Source organism: Spinacia oleracea, chromosome 3 (assembly GCF_020520425.1).
Source record: "Spinacia oleracea cultivar Varoflay chromosome 3, BTI_SOV_V1, whole genome shotgun sequence".
NCBI classification, from domain to species: Eukaryota; Viridiplantae; Streptophyta; class Magnoliopsida; order Caryophyllales; family Amaranthaceae; genus Spinacia; species Spinacia oleracea.
In genome coordinates, this window is record NC_079489.1 from 20706755 (window position 1) to 20723929 (window position 17175).

The 17175-nt window shown below is 48.8% G+C and overlaps 2 protein-coding genes across 2 annotated transcripts; both read left to right on the top strand.

The window, feature by feature from the left end:
• Positions 1 to 10716: 10716 nt before the first annotated feature.
• LOC130469555 (uncharacterized) lies at positions 10717 to 12780 on the top strand. Its single transcript, XM_056838908.1, has 2 exons — positions 10717 to 11426; positions 11514 to 12780. The coding sequence occupies exons 1-2, from the start codon at positions 10717 to 10719 to the stop codon at positions 12778 to 12780; spliced, it is 1977 nt and encodes a 658-aa protein (XP_056694886.1).
• Positions 12781 to 12963: 183 nt separating this feature from the next.
• LOC130469556 (uncharacterized) lies at positions 12964 to 15569 on the top strand. Its single transcript, XM_056838909.1, has 3 exons — positions 12964 to 13159; positions 13418 to 15345; positions 15432 to 15569. Exons 1-3 carry the CDS (start codon positions 12964 to 12966, stop codon positions 15567 to 15569), a joined length of 2262 nt encoding a protein of 753 aa, XP_056694887.1.
• The last annotated feature ends 1606 nt before the right edge of the window (positions 15570 to 17175 follow it).

The window sequence follows — 17175 nt, forward strand, 5'->3', positions numbered from 1 at the left end:
GGAAGACGGAGTGGTTGCTTGTTCGCGTGCCGACGGATCCGAAGCACCCCAATTTTTATCGCCCTCCAAAGTGGTTTGTGACTCCTGATCCTGACATGGGGGGTGTGGCTGCTCCGGATCGGAACCATCAACACTACGTGGATCTCCTCCAGTGGTTCTTGGCTCGGGAGGATAATTATAAACTGCCGTCTAGCTGGCTCCCGAACCTTAACTACATCTTGCGGAAGGACATTCTTGCTGTCGCCGGTCTCAGCAGGATTTTTGACAGGGGTAGGTGTCTTTCGGCTGGGACCGTATTTCAGTGAGTTTGTCCTCCTCTTTTTTTTTTCGTTTTACTGACTCGTCTTGTACTTTGTTTTTGCAGAGTACGGCTTTAGCTGCCTTGATCCTGAGATTTTGGGCATTTCTTTGGATCTGAAAACTATTCACGACTCGGCTCCTGATTACAAGTTCGGGAAAGAGAATCCTCGTAATCCTCGCCTGAAGGATAACGTGTTGTCTCCTTCGGTGTTGCTCGGATATCCGAAGTTCGAGCTGATCCGTGGGATTCTGCCTCCTCTCCCGAAGCTGTTCCAGTGAAGGTCGTGCTTCCTGTTTTGAGGACAACTTCGGATCCGATGAGTGTTTCTATCGGCTCGGTTTTTGTTTGTCTTTTCTTTCTCTTTGGTTGGCCGTCGGCTAACGTCTTGGTCCTGGACCATCTTTCTAGGGTCCTGGGACTGACGTTGTGCCGCGTGCCGTTCCTTCGGTTTCATCCCCGGCTCGGATAGATATCTCTTTATCTAGGAACCGGGTACTTCGCCTTTTTCCTTTATTTTCCTTTATCTGCTTCTGAATTTACTGATCCTTTGTCCCCTTTTCTTAGGATCAAAGAAAAAGGAAGGGTAGCACTCTTCTGAAGTATTCTGCGCATCTGAAGAAGGCGAAGGTTTCTCAGTCCTCGGAGAAGGTATTTGCTCTGACTTAGGACCTTTCTTGTAGTCCGTTTTTTTTTTCTTTTCCGAAGCTGATCTTTGAACGCTTGTTTGGTGGGAAACGGCTTCGGAAGACATGCCTCCTCCTAAGAATCTTCTTCACTTCATGCCCTTGCCAGGGCAGAAGTTAAAAAGCGTGGTGGTTGCGGAACTACCACCCGTGGACCAACCGCTGGCCGAGGAAGATACCATCCCTTCTCCGCTGAAGCCGTCTACTGCTTTAGGGATCGAGGTCCAGGATATCACCAAGGTGGTGGAGGCGATTGAAAACGACTCTGTTCCTGGCTCGGATGTCCCTATCGTGGCCGAGGAGAAGAAGGAATCTGCTGACGTTCCTCTCGAAAGAGAAAGAAGTCCAGATAAGGAGATGGTGGATCTCACAGGCCCCGATGTTGAGATTCCCGAGGCTGAGAAGGATGTTCTCTCTGCTGAAGAGGAGCAGCCCGAACAGGGTCTGACGAGAAAAAGGCGTCATTCAACTTTGGGGTCTACTTCGACTTCGGCCCTGGACAGGTTGATCCATGCTGACCCTTGCTCGGATGTTCCGCTGAAACGGAACCCCGAGGAAGTAAGGGAGGCGATGGCTCGGTTTGCTAGGGCTCCGGTTTTGGGAGAGAATCCCCTGGCTCATGTGGGATCTCTAGTGGGTCCCGAAGCTGCTCGGGAGAATCTTCTTCGGGCCAATCCGCAGTGGAGGGTTCCTGGAGCTGAAGAGAGGAATCCGGCTATGATGGCCCAGTACTACCTGAATGAGGTAATTGTTGGTTTGCTCTTTGATTTGTGTCTTTGTCTTATGTTTTTCCTACTCTTTCTCATCTTTCTTTCGCTCCCAGGCTGTCTTCTGGTCCTCGTTCGCTTCCGAGTGTAGCTCGGTTGAGGAGAGACAATTGAAGAGATATCAGGAGGCTTATGCTCGTGATATTCCTATCTTGGACCAGAAGGCTGGGCAGCTCCTCTCCGAGCTTGTGGAAGTCAAGCAGTTGTACCTTAAGTACAGTCGCGAGGCTAGAGCTACCGCTGAGCAGATCGGGGCCGAGGTTGGTAAGCTTACCTTCCGAGTCGAAGAGGATGCTGAAAAAATAGCTTCCTTCGACAGGGAGAAGAAGGATATGGCCGCCAAGTTTGCGATCGAACTTGAAGAAAAAGACAGACTTCTCAAGGAGATGACGTCTAAATTTGAGGCGGCTGATAAGGAGAGCAAGGATGCGGAGGCGATGCTCCAACAGTTTGTCAAGAATCGGGAGATGATTCAGAATCAAGCTGACAAGGTGCCTGTTCTTCAGCTGAAGATCCGAGAGAAGGATGAGACCATTCGGAGGCTGGAGCAAGAGCGAGCTGACCTCTATACTGCTGATCAGTGTAGAGAGCAGTATTGGAATGGTATCCTGGGTGCTCGGCGCATGTTTGCGAAGCACATGCCTCATTTCCCTTGGAATGAGAAAGTTCCTCTCTGGATGCGGGCCCAGGATCACTTGGTGGAATGCCAGGCTGACCGAGACGAAGCTGAAGCCGAGCGCCAAGCTGCTCTTGCAGTGGCTTTGGCCCAGAAGGCGGATTCCGAAGGTGACACTACTGCCGGGGGTTCTTCGAAGGATGCTCCCCTAGGGGCTGCTCCTGAGACTCCCAAGAGTTAGGGATTCGGGCAGTCGTCTTCTTCAGAGTCGGTCGGTTCCAGTTGAGGACTTCCGAATGTGTGCTTGCCTTTCCCCCTTTTGCCTCGGCGTTGCGTTGTACTTGTTTCTTTTTGCTTTTTAGTACTTCGGTAGGCCGGTATTATCTGTTGATGGCTTCCGATTTTAACTGTTTCATTTTCTTTTCAATTTTTGAGGGTCCTCGGGTGTGTCCCGAGTTGGTTTGATGTATTTGTACTTCCCCCGAATATTGAATAAAAAATGAATGTTCGTTACTTGGCTGTCTCTTTTCAATTTTTTTGTGCTTTCCGAAGTTTTAAGTCTGCCTTTGAACTTGTAACTCTCGAGCTTTTTTTTTTTTTTTGGTGGACTTGCTGAGGGATCCTTTGACCTGTAGATCTACTAAGAGACTCTTCAGTTTTGCGAGTTCTTCAAATCCGTAGATCTGCTAAGAGACTCTTTAATTTTGCGAGTTCTTCAAATCCGTAGATCTGCTAAGAGACTCTTTAATTTTGCGAGTTCTTCAAATCCGTAGATCTGCTAATAGACTCTTTAATTTTGCGAGTTCTTCAAATCCGTAGATCTGCTAAGAGACTCTTTAATTTCCAGACTTTTCAAATCCGTCGATCTGCTCAGAGGTCTGAATTGTTCTTCCGATCTCTTGTGGTTCGGAAACCTGGGCAAGAGATTGCTAGTCTGCCTCTTAGTTATGACTTTGGCGATCCGTGGATCTGAGCCGAAGTTTTATAACTTGATTCGAGCGACTGTTTGTTGCGAACAAGGTTTATCTGGGTATCGCGAATCCGAGGATTCTGGACGATTCCCCGAAGTGTATGATTTGGTCATTTCTTGCATTTTATCAAGGAATGGGCAAAGTTAACCTGCTTTTAGTCTCGGATTGATCAGATCCGAGGCTGCATGTATATATAACAGGACAACGAATTTGAAATATAGAGATAGGTTTAATGAAACACATGGCGCCAAACGGCTTTCCTCTTCTCATTAAACAACTTACTTGGTTTACAGACAGAGATCATACAAAATACTTCTTGAGAACATCGGTATTCCAATGGTTCTTCAAGATTGTTCCATCTAACTGTTTCAGCATAAACGTGCCTGGCCTTTTTTCGGAATGGATGATGTATGATCCTTCCCAGGTGGCTGAGAGTTTTCCATGGATCCGTCCTTTCTGAACCGAGGCGGCGTTTCTGAGTACTAGATCGCCGACTTTTAGGGGTCTGGCGTTGACTCTTCGATTGTAATGCTTATTGACCCTCTGCAAATAAGCTGCGTTGAGTGTCCTCGCATCGTTCCGAGCTTCATCTAGTAGGTCGAGAGCTTCAGACAGAAGTTGGTTGTTGCTTTCTCCTTGGAGTCCATCATACCTGTTGTATGCCTGGATCCTCAAGCTTTCTGTTCCGATTTCCACAGGGATGACAGCCTCGGATCCGTATACAAGGTGGAACGGTGTTTGCCCAGTAGCTTCTTTCTCGGTGGTCCGAAGGGACCATAACGTTCCGGGTAGCTCTTCCAGCCACTTGTTTTTGTCATCCTCGACTCTTTTCTTGAGTGCGTTGAGGATGAGTTTGTTTGCAGCTTCAGCTTGTCCGTTGCTTTGTGGGTGGCAAACTGCCGAGTAAGCTAGGTGTATGCCGAACTGTTTGCACCATTTTTGCAGCGGGGTGTTGTCGAACTGTTTCCCGTGGTCGAAGACCATCAGTCTTGGTATGCCGAACCTTGTGATGATGTTCTGCCATATGAACTTGCGGACCTGAGGTTCGGTGATGGAGGAGACAGCTTCGGCTTCGATCCATTTGCTAAAATAGTCTACTCCTACGATCAACCCCTTTTTCTGGTTCGTAGCTGAGGGGAAGGGACCAATGATGTCTAACCCCCACTATGCGAATGGTAAGGGGTATAGTGTTGATTGTAAGGTTTGAGCTGGTTGATGGATAGCCGGTAAAAACTTTTGGCATTTCTCGCATTTCCTTGCCATCTGCTTTGCCTCGGAAACCATAGTGGGCCACCAGTATCCGGCCCGAAGGGCTTTGTGTGCCAATGTCCTGCCTCCGATGTGGTTTCCGCATATTCCGAGGTGGATTTCTCTTAGGATATAGTCAGCGTCTGCTGGACCCACACATTTCAGCAGTGGAGCGGAGAATGATTTCCTCATGAGCTCTCCTTCGGCGTCGATGATGAACCACTTGTTGAATCTTTTCAGCTTTCTCGCCTGTAGCTTATCTTCGGGAAGTTCTCCCCTTTCTTTGTATGCAATTACTGCGTCTATCCAGCTGGGTTCGGTACGTAAACTGCATACTGTGGGGAGTGGCAAGTCAATGCTTCTCTCTTTGTGAACTTCCACGTGGACCGACCTGTTTAGGTCGATGAGTGTTGAGCTTGCGAGCTTTGACAGTGCGTCTGCTTGCGTGTTTTGTCCTCGGGGGATGAGAATGACTTCAAAGGATCTTCACTTTGACGTTAAGGATTTAATTTTCGCTAAGTGACCTGTCATGCTGGGCCATTTGGCCTCATACTCCCCTCGGATGTGGTTGGCTACAAGCTGGGAATCAGTTTTGAGGCAAACATGCTCGACTTCCAGGGATAAGCAAAGCTCTATCCCTGCGATTGCGGCCTCATATTCGGCCTCGTTGTTAGTTTCTTTGAATCCGAACTTCAATGCATACTCTATGCTTTTCCCCGTTGGGGGGATTAATACAACTCCTGCTCCTGAGCCGTTTACTGTGGAAGATCCGTCAGTGAAGACCTCCCAAATGCTTTTCGTATCATCCAGCATTTCTTGGTATGAGCACTCGGCCAAGAAGTCTGCCAACGCCTGTGCCTTGATGGCGGTCCTCGGCTGATATTTGATGCCGAACTCTGATAGTTCGAAGGCCCAGGCAGCCAATCTTCCTGACCTCTCTATTTTGTCGAGTACTTTCTCGACTGGTTGGTCGGTCAGTACTGTGATCTGATGGGAGTCGAAGTATGGCCTCAATTTTCGTGCAGCTACCACCACTGCATATGCAACTTTCTCGATGAGCGGGTACCGAGTTTCGGCGCCTGTGAGTGTTCGGCTGGTGAAGTAGATTGGATGTTGCTTCTTCTCTTCTTCCCGAAGAAGCACTGCGCTGACGGTTCCAGGGCTGACTGCGACATATAGATACAGGGTTTCCCCCTCCTTTGGTCTGGCCAGTGTCGGTAGTTGAGCTAGGTGGGCTCTGAGTTGCTGGAAAGTTTTTTTTTTCTCCTGCTCCCATATCAGCTCGGGGTCCACCTTCCTCGGGACCCCGTTTTTCTTGACTGGTTCTGCTTCTCCCTCGGGGAGGCTCTTTGGTTTTAGTGCTTTGAAGAAAGGGGCTCCCTTGTCCGAGGCTTTTGATATGAACCTTGTTAGTGCGGCTAACCTGCCGGTTAGCCTCTGCACGTCTCTCTTGGTCCTCGGCTCGGGTAGATCCAACGCTGCTTGGACTTTGTCCGGGTTCGCATCGATTCCTCTTTCGCTCACCATGAATCCGAGGAACTTCCCTGACTTCACCCCGAAGACACATTTTTTTGGGTTCAGCTTCATGCTGTATTTCCTCAGATTTTCGAAGGTCTCTGCCAAGTCTTTGACATGGTCTTCCTCCTTAATGCTACGATGGAGTCATCCACATAGACCTCGACGTTCCTCCCTCTCTGGTCGGTGAAGACGTGATCAACTAGCCTCTGGTAGGTAGCGCCGGCGTTTTTCAAGCCGAAGGGCATCATTTTGTAGTTGAACACTCCTGCGCTCGTGATGAATGTTGTCTTCGCCCTGTCGTCGGGGTGCATGAACACTTGATGGTAACCTGAAAAGGCATCCATGAAGCTGAGCAGTGCATGGCCGCTGGTGGAGTCAACCAATTGATCTATCCTCGGCAGGGGATAGCAGTCTTTGGGGCAGGCTCGGTTCAGATCTGTGAAATCCACGCACATTCGCCAAGAGCCGTTTGCTTTCTTGACCATCACCACGTTGGCCAACCATTTTGGGTACATGCATGGCTCGATGAATCCGGCTTCCTGCAACTTTTTCACCTCTTCGGCGATGGCTCTGTTTTTCTCCGAGGAGTAATTCCTCTTCTTTTGTTTGATTGGCCGAGCTTCAGCGTTGACGTCCAGCTTGTGACAAATCAACTTCGGATTTATCCCTGGCATATCTGCTGCTGACCATGCGAAAATGTCTTTGTGATCCCTGAGCAGTTGGATCAAATCGATTCGGAGCCCCGAGCTTAGGCTCTTGCCTATTCGGACGCTCCTGTCTGAACCCTCCTCGAAGAAGATATCCTCCATTTCTTGATCTGGTTCGGGAGATAGGGTGTCGGGACGGGCATCGACCTCTGCGGGAGATAGGCTGCTCGTGCCTGCCTTTCTCCTTTTTGCCTCGTTCTCCTCTCCTGGAGCATCTTTCTCCGCCTCGGAACCGTCTCCTAATTTGGGCTTTCGGACGGCGGTGTGGCAGGTTCTTCTTGCAACCTCTTGATCACCTCTAATTCGTTCGGCGAAGCCTGCGTCCGAGACGTATATCATCAGCTGATGGTATGTGGAGGGGACTGCTTGCATCTTGTAAATCATGGTTCTTCCCATGATTACGTTGTATACGGAGTCGCAGTCCATCACCAAAAATTCATCCCGAAGGGTTTTTGCTGCTTGGCCTTCGCCCACTGTGACTGGTAGGGTGATCTTTCCTCGAGGGATGGCTGCGGATCCGTTGAATCCGATCAGGGGGTAACTGACTTTCGTCAATGCTTCCTCTGACTCCTCGAGGATCAGTTGCTCGAAGCAGTTTCTGAAGATGATGTTGACGGCACTTCCTCCGTCGACCAACACTCGGTGTACGTTGTGGTTATTGAGGTCCATGGAAATGACTAAAGGATCGTCATGTTTGTACTGGACTCTGAAGCAATCATCGGCAGTGAAGGTCATGCTCGGGGGGCGTGGTTGGTTGTCTCCCACTGCGCTGAAGTTGACTCGATGGGTGAGAGCTCTTAGGTGTTTCTTGCTGGCCTGGCCAGACTTCTGTCCCCCGAACACCACTAGGATGTCATTCTTCTTGTGCCCTGTTGCTTCGTAGACCCTTTTCTGGGGTTGCTCGTGTTGTTTGCCACTTGCGGCTTTTTCTTTTTCCTCCCTTCGGTCTAACAAGTATTGCTTCAGATAACCTCGGCGAACGAGGTCCTCAATGTTGTCTTTCAGCGAGTTGCATTCTTCGGTGTGGTGACCGAAGTCATCATGAAACTCGCACCATTTGTTCTTGTTTCTCCGAGCTGGGTTGGACTTGAGCTTCCCAGGTAGTTTCCACTTTTCATCATTTCTGTTGAGGCTAAAGATTTCCTTTCGGGGCAGAGTTAGTGGAGTGTAGTTAGCGTACTTGGGTTGAAGTTCACCCCTTCTCCCGTCTTTCTTCGGGCTCATTTCTCTAACTCCTACTTTCTCCTTCCCTTTCCTTGAGCTGCCCTCGGGCTTGCTCTGGACATTTTTCGTGTCTCTCGGATCCGACGATCCTTTTAACCTTGCAGCAACTTTGTTGAACTCTTTGGTTCTGATGAATGCATCAGCCATTTGGAGCACGTCGGCTATTTTGGAGGGGTTTTCATCGAGAGCTTGTCACGGAATTTCCCTTCCTGGAGCGCGTGCTTCAAGGCGAAGATGGCCACGTCTGGCTGCAAGTTTGGTATGTTTGTTGATTCCTTCATGAATCTGGCCATGAATTCTCTTAGACTTTCGTCTCTTTCTTGTTGGATTGAGGTTAGTTCTGTTGTGGTTCGCTCGGGGCGATTGTTGCTCACGAACTGTGTGCAGAATCTCTTTTTCAGCTTCTTCCAGCTTTTGATCGATCCCTTCGGCAGCGATCTAAACCACTCTCCCGCCACTCCAGTTAGCATGGTTGGGAAATATTTACACCAACATGCTTCGGAGTAGGGGCTCAAGAACATTTGTTGTTCGTAGGAGATGACATGATCCCTCGGATCTGTGATTCCGCTATATTTCAGGTGTGCTGGCAGCCTCACCTTCGGAATTTCTTCCATGATCAGCTCGTCCGAGAAAGGGGATGACGTGGGAGTCATGATTATTTTCCCGAGTCTAGCCCTGATGCCTTTGTTCGCCGAGGTTCTGTGATTAGAACGTTCGGGCGTACGATGGGGGCTAGGGGTTCGATCATGCCTCCTGTCTCTTCTTCTTTCTCGGCTACTGACCTCGGGTCGTTCGCCAGATCTGCTTGATTCGCCTACCCCGAGTCTCGTATGGATCGTCTTAACCTTGAGTGGACCGAGGGCCTCAACCTGCTGAGCACCGAGCTTCGGATCCGAGTGTTATGAGTAGTCGATTCGCTTTGGAGAGCTGTTGGAGTAGGCGATGGTCTTGCAAACCAATCTGGTTGTTGTTGTGCCCTTTTTTGGGTGTCCCACGTGCTTTCCATCCATCTCGACGCCAGGTGTGTTCCTGTCAAGGGAGGGAGCTCTCGTTCGGGTCTGGACACCTCTACACTGGGCGGCTCGTTCAGCCTTCGCCTGGTCCTCCTCTCCTCTCTGCGGTCTTTTTCCAATCCTTGCTGCTTCTCATTGAAGAGGAAGTTTTGCATGATGGTCATGGCCGCAGTGAGCTCTTCCCTAGTTGGAATCGGAGGTCCTGCGTTTGTGGCGGTCGTAGCTCTGCTTGGCTGTGACCTCGCCACTGATTGAGGGTGCTCCTCTTCGTCAGATTCCGAATCTGACCGCACCATCATATCATCATCATTGTTGTTGACAACATCATTAACCATTTTGCAGAAAGAGGTGGTTAATGTCTGTCAAAGGCTTTGAAGCGTTCTTCCCCACAGACGGCGCCAAATTGTTCCGGTGTTGTAAAGATGGAAACAATGGGCTTCTAATGAAGGCCCTTTCGTGTGTGTTGAAGATCTTGCTTGATTGAATGAGTTGAGTCCGAATTCACCTGCACAAGAGCAAAGTCACTAGCCTCGGGGGTGTTTCCGAGGAAAGCCCCTCCGATGCCTAAGTAAGAACGATGCTCGGATTCTAGAGAGAAGTTCTCTAGAAGAGTAGTCTTAAGGCGATAAATTGGACGTCCCTTGAGGTGTGAGCCTTGGCGGCCTATTTATAGTGTTTGCATAATAAATGCCCATAGGTCATTTATTGCTATTGGGCCTTGGGCCTTAATGGATGGCTGACTAGCCATTGGTAGGTTTGATGCTGATGTTTAGAGCCATTGGGCTTTAGACTTAGTGGCCCAATTGAGAATCAATTGGGAGCCCAAACAATTGTTATGTTTGTTATGAACCTGTATATAAGATGACATGGTTTGTGTTATGATTATATGAATGTTCCTACTTTCTCCCCTTTATACATCATCCTGTTGTTGGCTCCTGTTATCCCACTTTATTGGACTAACGACATAACTGCTTTGACGTCTGATATTGTCGTGCCATCCAGGTATCATCATGTCGCAGGTGGCGTCGTGTCAAGTGAGCCTGTCAAGTGAAGCGACAGGCGACAAAGCCTGGGCGACGTAAGACCAGCGACAGGGCTCTAGCGACAAGAGAAGATAGGTCAAGTTCCAAGCCCAGAAGCCCAACATGGGCCACGCCGTCATAAGATGGGAAAAGGTCCAAGCTTTGACCGAAGACTAGGGAGTTTGTTGAAGACGTGAGCAACGGCCAAGGAGGAATCCCTATCTTCCAGGGATCTTCCCAACCAATAGAACCGTTAGCATTTGGCATATAAAAGCATAAAGAACGGCGTGATGAAGGGAGACGTTCACTCAAGCACTCAAACTCTTAAGCTATCAACTGTCTTTAGCGTTCATTATTGTACTTTAGATTTTCAATATCAATTCTCAGAAAAGAAGAGCATAAACAATCATATAGAATACTTAGTGGATTGATAGCCTCATAGCTATCCGCGGTTTTTTACCTTATTCCTGGGTTTTCCGCGTCAACACTTCTCTGTGTCGTGTCTCCTTTATTTGTGTTATTAATTCTTTGCTTAGTTAGTTTCGATCCTAGCCGAAAGTCGCCTCCATACGAATTTTGGCATAAACAGTTTGGCGCCGTCTGTGGGGACATTAACTAGGTTTTACACAAAAGCACCCCTTTCACCATGGCTACTGGAGAGATGACGATCGCAGAGATGAAAGCGGCTTACGAGAAAGCCCAAGCCGAGCTAGCCCAAGAGAGGGCATCCAATGAAACCCTCCAGAAAGAGCTCGAATCTGTGAAGAGCAACAAGCACCAGTCCCGCTACAAAGGTGGGAAGCCAAAAAAGCTAACGTTCGAGATGCCCGATGACTTTGAAGATGTGACCGACGATGAGGAGGAGACCCGTGAGGAAGAAGATAAAGAAGCTCCCGATCCGGTGACCCAACGCCTGAACAAGATGGATGCACGCATGACGAAACACTATTCCCGCCTGATGAAGTTGATGACCAGGTTCCCCGGGGCACCTACACCAGTGGAGACCGAGCCGACCGACGGGTATGCAGCGTCGCCGTTCTGCGAAGCGATCGCTAGAGTGACAGTTCCGCACACACTCCGGCTCCCAGTCTGGACCACCCTGTACGACGGGACGTCCGACCCCTATAGGCACGTCAACTTCTACAAGCAGCGCATGTGGCAGATCGGGATTCCGCACGACCTAGTGGAACCTGTTATGTGCAAATCTTTCGGCGGCACCCTTGATGGAGCAGCTTTGGAATGGCTCACGAACGTCCCCCCCAGATCCATCTCCTGTTTGTCCAATCTCATCAACGCCTTCTACCAACAATTCGCCAGCAGTCGCCAGTTAGAAAAGCAAACCAGTGATCTCTATCGGTTGGTTCAAGGGCCAACCGAGTCGGTACGCGATTATTTTAACCGTTTTAATTGTGAAAAAATTGGTATAAAAAATTGTGATGTCAGGACCGCTATTGAGGCGTTCAAGAGAGGCCTCATCCCCAATTCGGAGCTATACCGGGAAATAACCAAATACCCCTGTGCAACTTTCGAAGAGGTGCGATCAAGGGCCACCGCCCAGATGCGAATCGAAGACGACGAGGTTATCCGAACAGCATCTCAACGATCGATAGGGGGCAGCAGCGACAGAAGATCGTACACCCCGAGGAACAACAATTGGCGACATCAACCATATGTTCGGCAAAACCAGGTACAAAGTGTCAATCAGTATTATGATACTAACAATGTTTACAGGAACGAGCGGGTCGAACACCCTAACATCTCCGACTACGGCTTCAACGTCGACATTGGAGGTGTGGTGAACGCCCTTCAAAATGTAGGTGGAACAGTCAGATGGCCCCGGAAGAACGACAGACCGGACTCCATGAAGGACATGAGCAAATGGTGCGACTTCCACCGCGACAACGGACACACAACCGAGGAGTGCATATCCCTCAAAAAGGAAGTCGCATACCTCCTGAAACGGGGGCATCTAAAAGAACTATTGAGCGACAAGGGAAAAGAAACATTTTCCAAAGAGCAAACCACCCTGCCCGGCCCAACGACAAGCAGCGAGCGACCAGACCCACCACCGTTCAATAAAGTGGTAAATGTTATTTCCGGTGGTTCAGATATTTGTGGACTAACCTCTTCTGCAGCTAAAAAAATTAACAGGGGAGAATCTGAGACCGTAGAAGAGGGACAAACCGAAGACGAGGTCGCACTACACAGGTCCCTAACCGCAATGGCTATCACTTTCGACGACTCAGATTCTGTAGATACACAGCGGGAGCACCACGACGGGTTGGTAATATCGCTCCCAATAGGGAACGCATTGATCAAAAGGATACTGGTCGACAACGGAAGCTCAGCCAACGTACTGTTCTTGGAAGCACTACAAGAAATGGGATTAGAAGAGAAAAACATTGTAAGGAGATCAACAGTTCTGGTAGGGTTCAGTGGAGAAGCACTACGGACAGTAGGAGAGATATCGCTGCCTACATACGCAGAAGGCGTCAACATGATGACCAAGTTCAACGTCGTCGATTGTCCATCAGCATACAACGTCATCCTAGGACGACCATGGATCCACAAAATGAAGGCAGTGCCATCAACATATCACCAATCAATCAAGTTTCCAACCAAGTGGGGGGTCATGGAAATCAAAGGGCAGCAAAGAGATGCGAAGAAATGTTATGAGACAGCACTGAAGCCATCCAAGTCACCCATCTAGCAATTACAGCCAGGGTCGACATCGGACGACCCCGACGACCAACAAATCGACGAGATAGTACTAGACCAGACAAAGCCAGACCAAGTCGTAAGGATCGGAGCCTCACTGCCTGACAACATCAAAAGTCAGATAGTGTCATTTCTAAGAGAAAACTCAGACTGTTTCGCTTGGTCGCACGAGGACATGACAGGAATCAGCCCAGACGTGATCACCCACAAGCTCAACGTCGACCCCAGCTTCAGACCGGTAAAACAGAAACGACGTAAGTTCGCTCCCGAAAGGAATAAAATCATAGACGAAGAAGTCCAAAACTTGATAGATTCAGGGAAGATCAGAGAGGTCAAATATCCAGACTGGTTAGCAAACGTCGTCGTCGTCAGTAAAAAAAACGGAAAATGGAGAGTCTGCATCGACTTCACAGATATCAACAAAGCTTGCCCCAAGGACCCATTCCCTCTGCCGCACATCGACGCCCTGGTCGACGCCACAGCCGGACACGAGCTACTCAAATTCATGGACGCCTACTCAGGATACAACCAAATCCTTATGCACCCAGACGACCAGGAAAAAACGTCTTTTGTAACAGATAGAGGAATTTATTGTTATAAAGTCATGCCTTTTGGTCTTAAAAATGCAGGTGCGACATACCAAAGATTAGTCAACAAGATGTTTAAAGACCAACTCGGAGACACAATGGAAGTATACATTGACGACATGCTGGTGAAATCGAGGAAGGCTGACGATCACGTGGAACACTTACGACAATCCTTCGACATACTAAAAAAGTACGGTATGAAACTTAACCCGACTAAATGTTCTTTCGGAGTGTCCGCAGGAAAATTCTTAGGTTACATCGTCACCCAACGAGGAATCGAGGCCAGTCCCGACCAAGTGCGAGCGATCATCAACATTCAATCCCCCAGGAACATAAAAGAGGTACAGCGCTTGACAGGAAGAGTGGCGGCACTAAACCGTTTTATATCACGGTCGTCGGACAAGTGTCGATTATTTTACGACGTATTGCGCAAAAACAAGGGGTTTAACTGGTCCGACGACCACGAAGCAGCCTTGCAAAACCTCAAAAAATACATGATGTCGCCACCCCTCCTATCCAAGCCAAAAGAAGGAGAAGTCTTACAACTCTATTTAGCCGTTAGCTCGACGGCCGTCAGCGCGGTCCTAGCTCGAGAAGACAAAGCACAACAACTACCCATTTATTACATCAGTAAGTCACTACTGGAAGCAGAGACCAGGTATTCCTCCCTAGAAAAACTCGTTTTAGCACTCGTTACCGCAGCCAAAAAACTAAGGCATTATTTTGAAACTCACCAAATAGTGGTGATGACTAACTATCCAATCAAGTCTGTGATGCGTAGGCCAGAACTGACAGGTCGAATGGAGAAGTGGACAATGGCACTAGGAAGGTTCGACATCAAGTATCAACCAAGGACGGCTGTAAAATCGCAGGCCCTAGCAGATTTTGTGGCAGACTTCAGCCCCGACTTAGAGAGAATAGCAGACGACGAAGTCAAACTCATCAACAACATAGAAGGAATATGGACACTCTTCGTCGACGGCTCATCTAACTTTCGTGGTGCAGGTTTAGGCGTCGTACTGAAGTCACCACAAGGGGACATGATAGCACAGGCAATCTGCTGCGATTTCAAGGCAACTAACAACGAAGCAGAATACGAGGCGCTAATCGCCGGAATGAAATTAGCTATGGAATTAGGGGCAAGCGGACTCAACATCTTCAGCGACTCACAACTAATCGTCAACCAGATTAACGGCGACTACGAAGCTAAAGACTTAAAAATGACCTTGTATCTCGAGAAAGCAAAAGAATTAACTTCCAAATTCAAACCCTTCTCCATCAAACAAGTCCCAAGAGACCTAAACACACAAGCCGACGCCCTTGCCAACCTAGGATCCGCACTCAGAAAATCACCATTCTCGACCATACCTCTAGTACACCTACTGTCACCCGCCGTCGAAAAAGACATACCACAAGACGCCAGCCTCGTCCTATCAACCTTAAACACAGACAGTTGGACCAAACCCATCTTCGATTACCTAAAGCACGAAACTCTACCCGACGACAAGCTAGAAGCCAGAAAGATACTTTTCAAAGCTTCACGATATGTTATTTTGCAGGACGTACTGTTTAAGCGATCAGCAAACGGAATGTTGATGCGATGTGCCGAAGAAATCGAATGGGAAATACTATTGAAACAATACCATGAAGGAGAATGCGGAGGACACGAAGGAGGACGAAGCTTATCAACCAGAATCAAAAGAAATGGATACTATTGGCCAGCAATGCTTAAGGACGCCATGAGGTACGTATCCAAGTGCGACAAGTGCCAACGACACGCAGGTATGACGCATAAACCATCTGAATTCTTGCACCCAACCCTAACCCCGTGGCCTTTCATGAAATGGGGGATGGACATCGTTGGCAAACTGCCCGTCGCCCCAGGACAAAAGGTCTTCATGTTAGCCCTAACAGATTATTTTTCCAAGTGGATAGAAGCAGGTGCATTCCAACAAGTAAGGGACAAAGAGGTATGCTCGTTCATATGGACTAACATAATATGCAGGTTCGGAACACCGTCAGAAATCATCTGCGACAACGGATCACAATTCATCAGCGACAAGACAAGAGCTTTCTACAAAACATGGAACATCGAGCTAAAGACGTCGACACCCAGATATCCCCAAGCAAACGGACAGGCGGAATCCAGCAACAAAACGATCATCGCGTCGCTGAAAAAGCGGTTGGACGATAAGAAGGGGCGATGGGCGGAAGAACTGCCATCCATCCTATGGGCCAACAGGACGACGCCTAGGACGGCGACGGGACAGACTCCCTTCTCACTCGTTTACGGGTGCGAAGCAGTACTTCCCCCTGAAGTGATGCTGCCCAGTGCACGATATGGACTCATGACGCCGGAGCAAAACGACGTAGAACTCAGCGAAAACCTCGACAACACAGAAGATCTCAGGGAAGCAGCGTTGATAAGAATGGCGTCACAACAACAGATCGTGGAAAAATGTTTCAACAAAAATGTCAAAGTGAAAATGTTCAAAGAAGGAGATTGGGTACTGCGCAAAGTATTTCAAAACACGAAAGAATTAAACGTAGGTAAATTAGCACCAGCTTGGGAAGGACCGTACTTGATCGACAAAATCGTCGGGAAGGAGGCATACAGACTCATTACCAGAGATGGCAAGACGGTCCCCCGAAGCTGGAACGCAACACATCTTAAACTCTACCATTTTTGAAACCTCGTCGTAACCAGTTTTATCAGTTATCGCATCATCGTCTTTATCTTCCTTTATCATTTTACTTTCGTTTAAAAACCATTACTGACTTAAGCATCGGAGGGCCGTTGGCATCCCCAACGGCCAATCCTCCTAGCGACCCATGTTTTCTTTTGCAGAGTGCAAGACGCACGACGAATGATAGCCAGAAGCAACAACGTACGACGCAGGACGAGATCGCGAGAAACAACGAGCAAACAGCGCAGGTATGATTTTACACATCAATCGATCCAATACTTATTACTTGACAGCTCCACTTGGTTGCAAAGCATCTACTACACGACGAGATAACCATAAGGGACAAACGACTAAGGAAAAGAAAAACAAACTTGTCATACACAACACACAACGCGCGACCCCAAAGGCCACGACTTTCACATCACCAAGCGAAAGCACAAACACACAAAATATCCAAACACCTCGCCGCCGCCATCGACGACGAGTAAAAACATCCAAAATACAACAACAGAAAATAAAATATCCATACCACTAACTATTACATAAACATCAACCAGCCATTACATATGTTCGTCTGGAAGGGGGGTCGAGGCAACTTGATCCAGTATCGGGGGCATGTCAACGTTGACCGTCGCGTCTGCCAAAGCCACGTCTGGAGGGGCGACGACGGAAACATCTCCCTCGCCTTGCTCCACGGGCACTTCCCCCTCTCGATCAACGGGAGAAACGTCCTCGACCAGAGGAGCGACGTCGGCGTCAGCTCCGTTGGTACCAGCAGTGTCGGCTTCCATCGCCAACTCATCCGCGTCCACCACCGGCACCGACAACTCCTCAAGGGTACCACCATTAGCAAGGTAGTCATCCACCTCTTTTTGGCATGGCCAGAGGCTAACCTCCCCCTTCAAACACGAGAACATCATCTGCGCCCTCGTCCTCCACACAGCCAAAGCCTCGCAATCCTTAAACTCCTCCTGCAAAGCGTCGTATAAATCCTTAACCCTTGCATTTCTTCCACGGTCGACGCCAACTCCCCCTTTACCCTTTCCAACTCCTTCGACGCGTCAGCAATCTGGTCGTCCTTGCCCTTTAATTGTTCGTCTTTCGACTTAACCG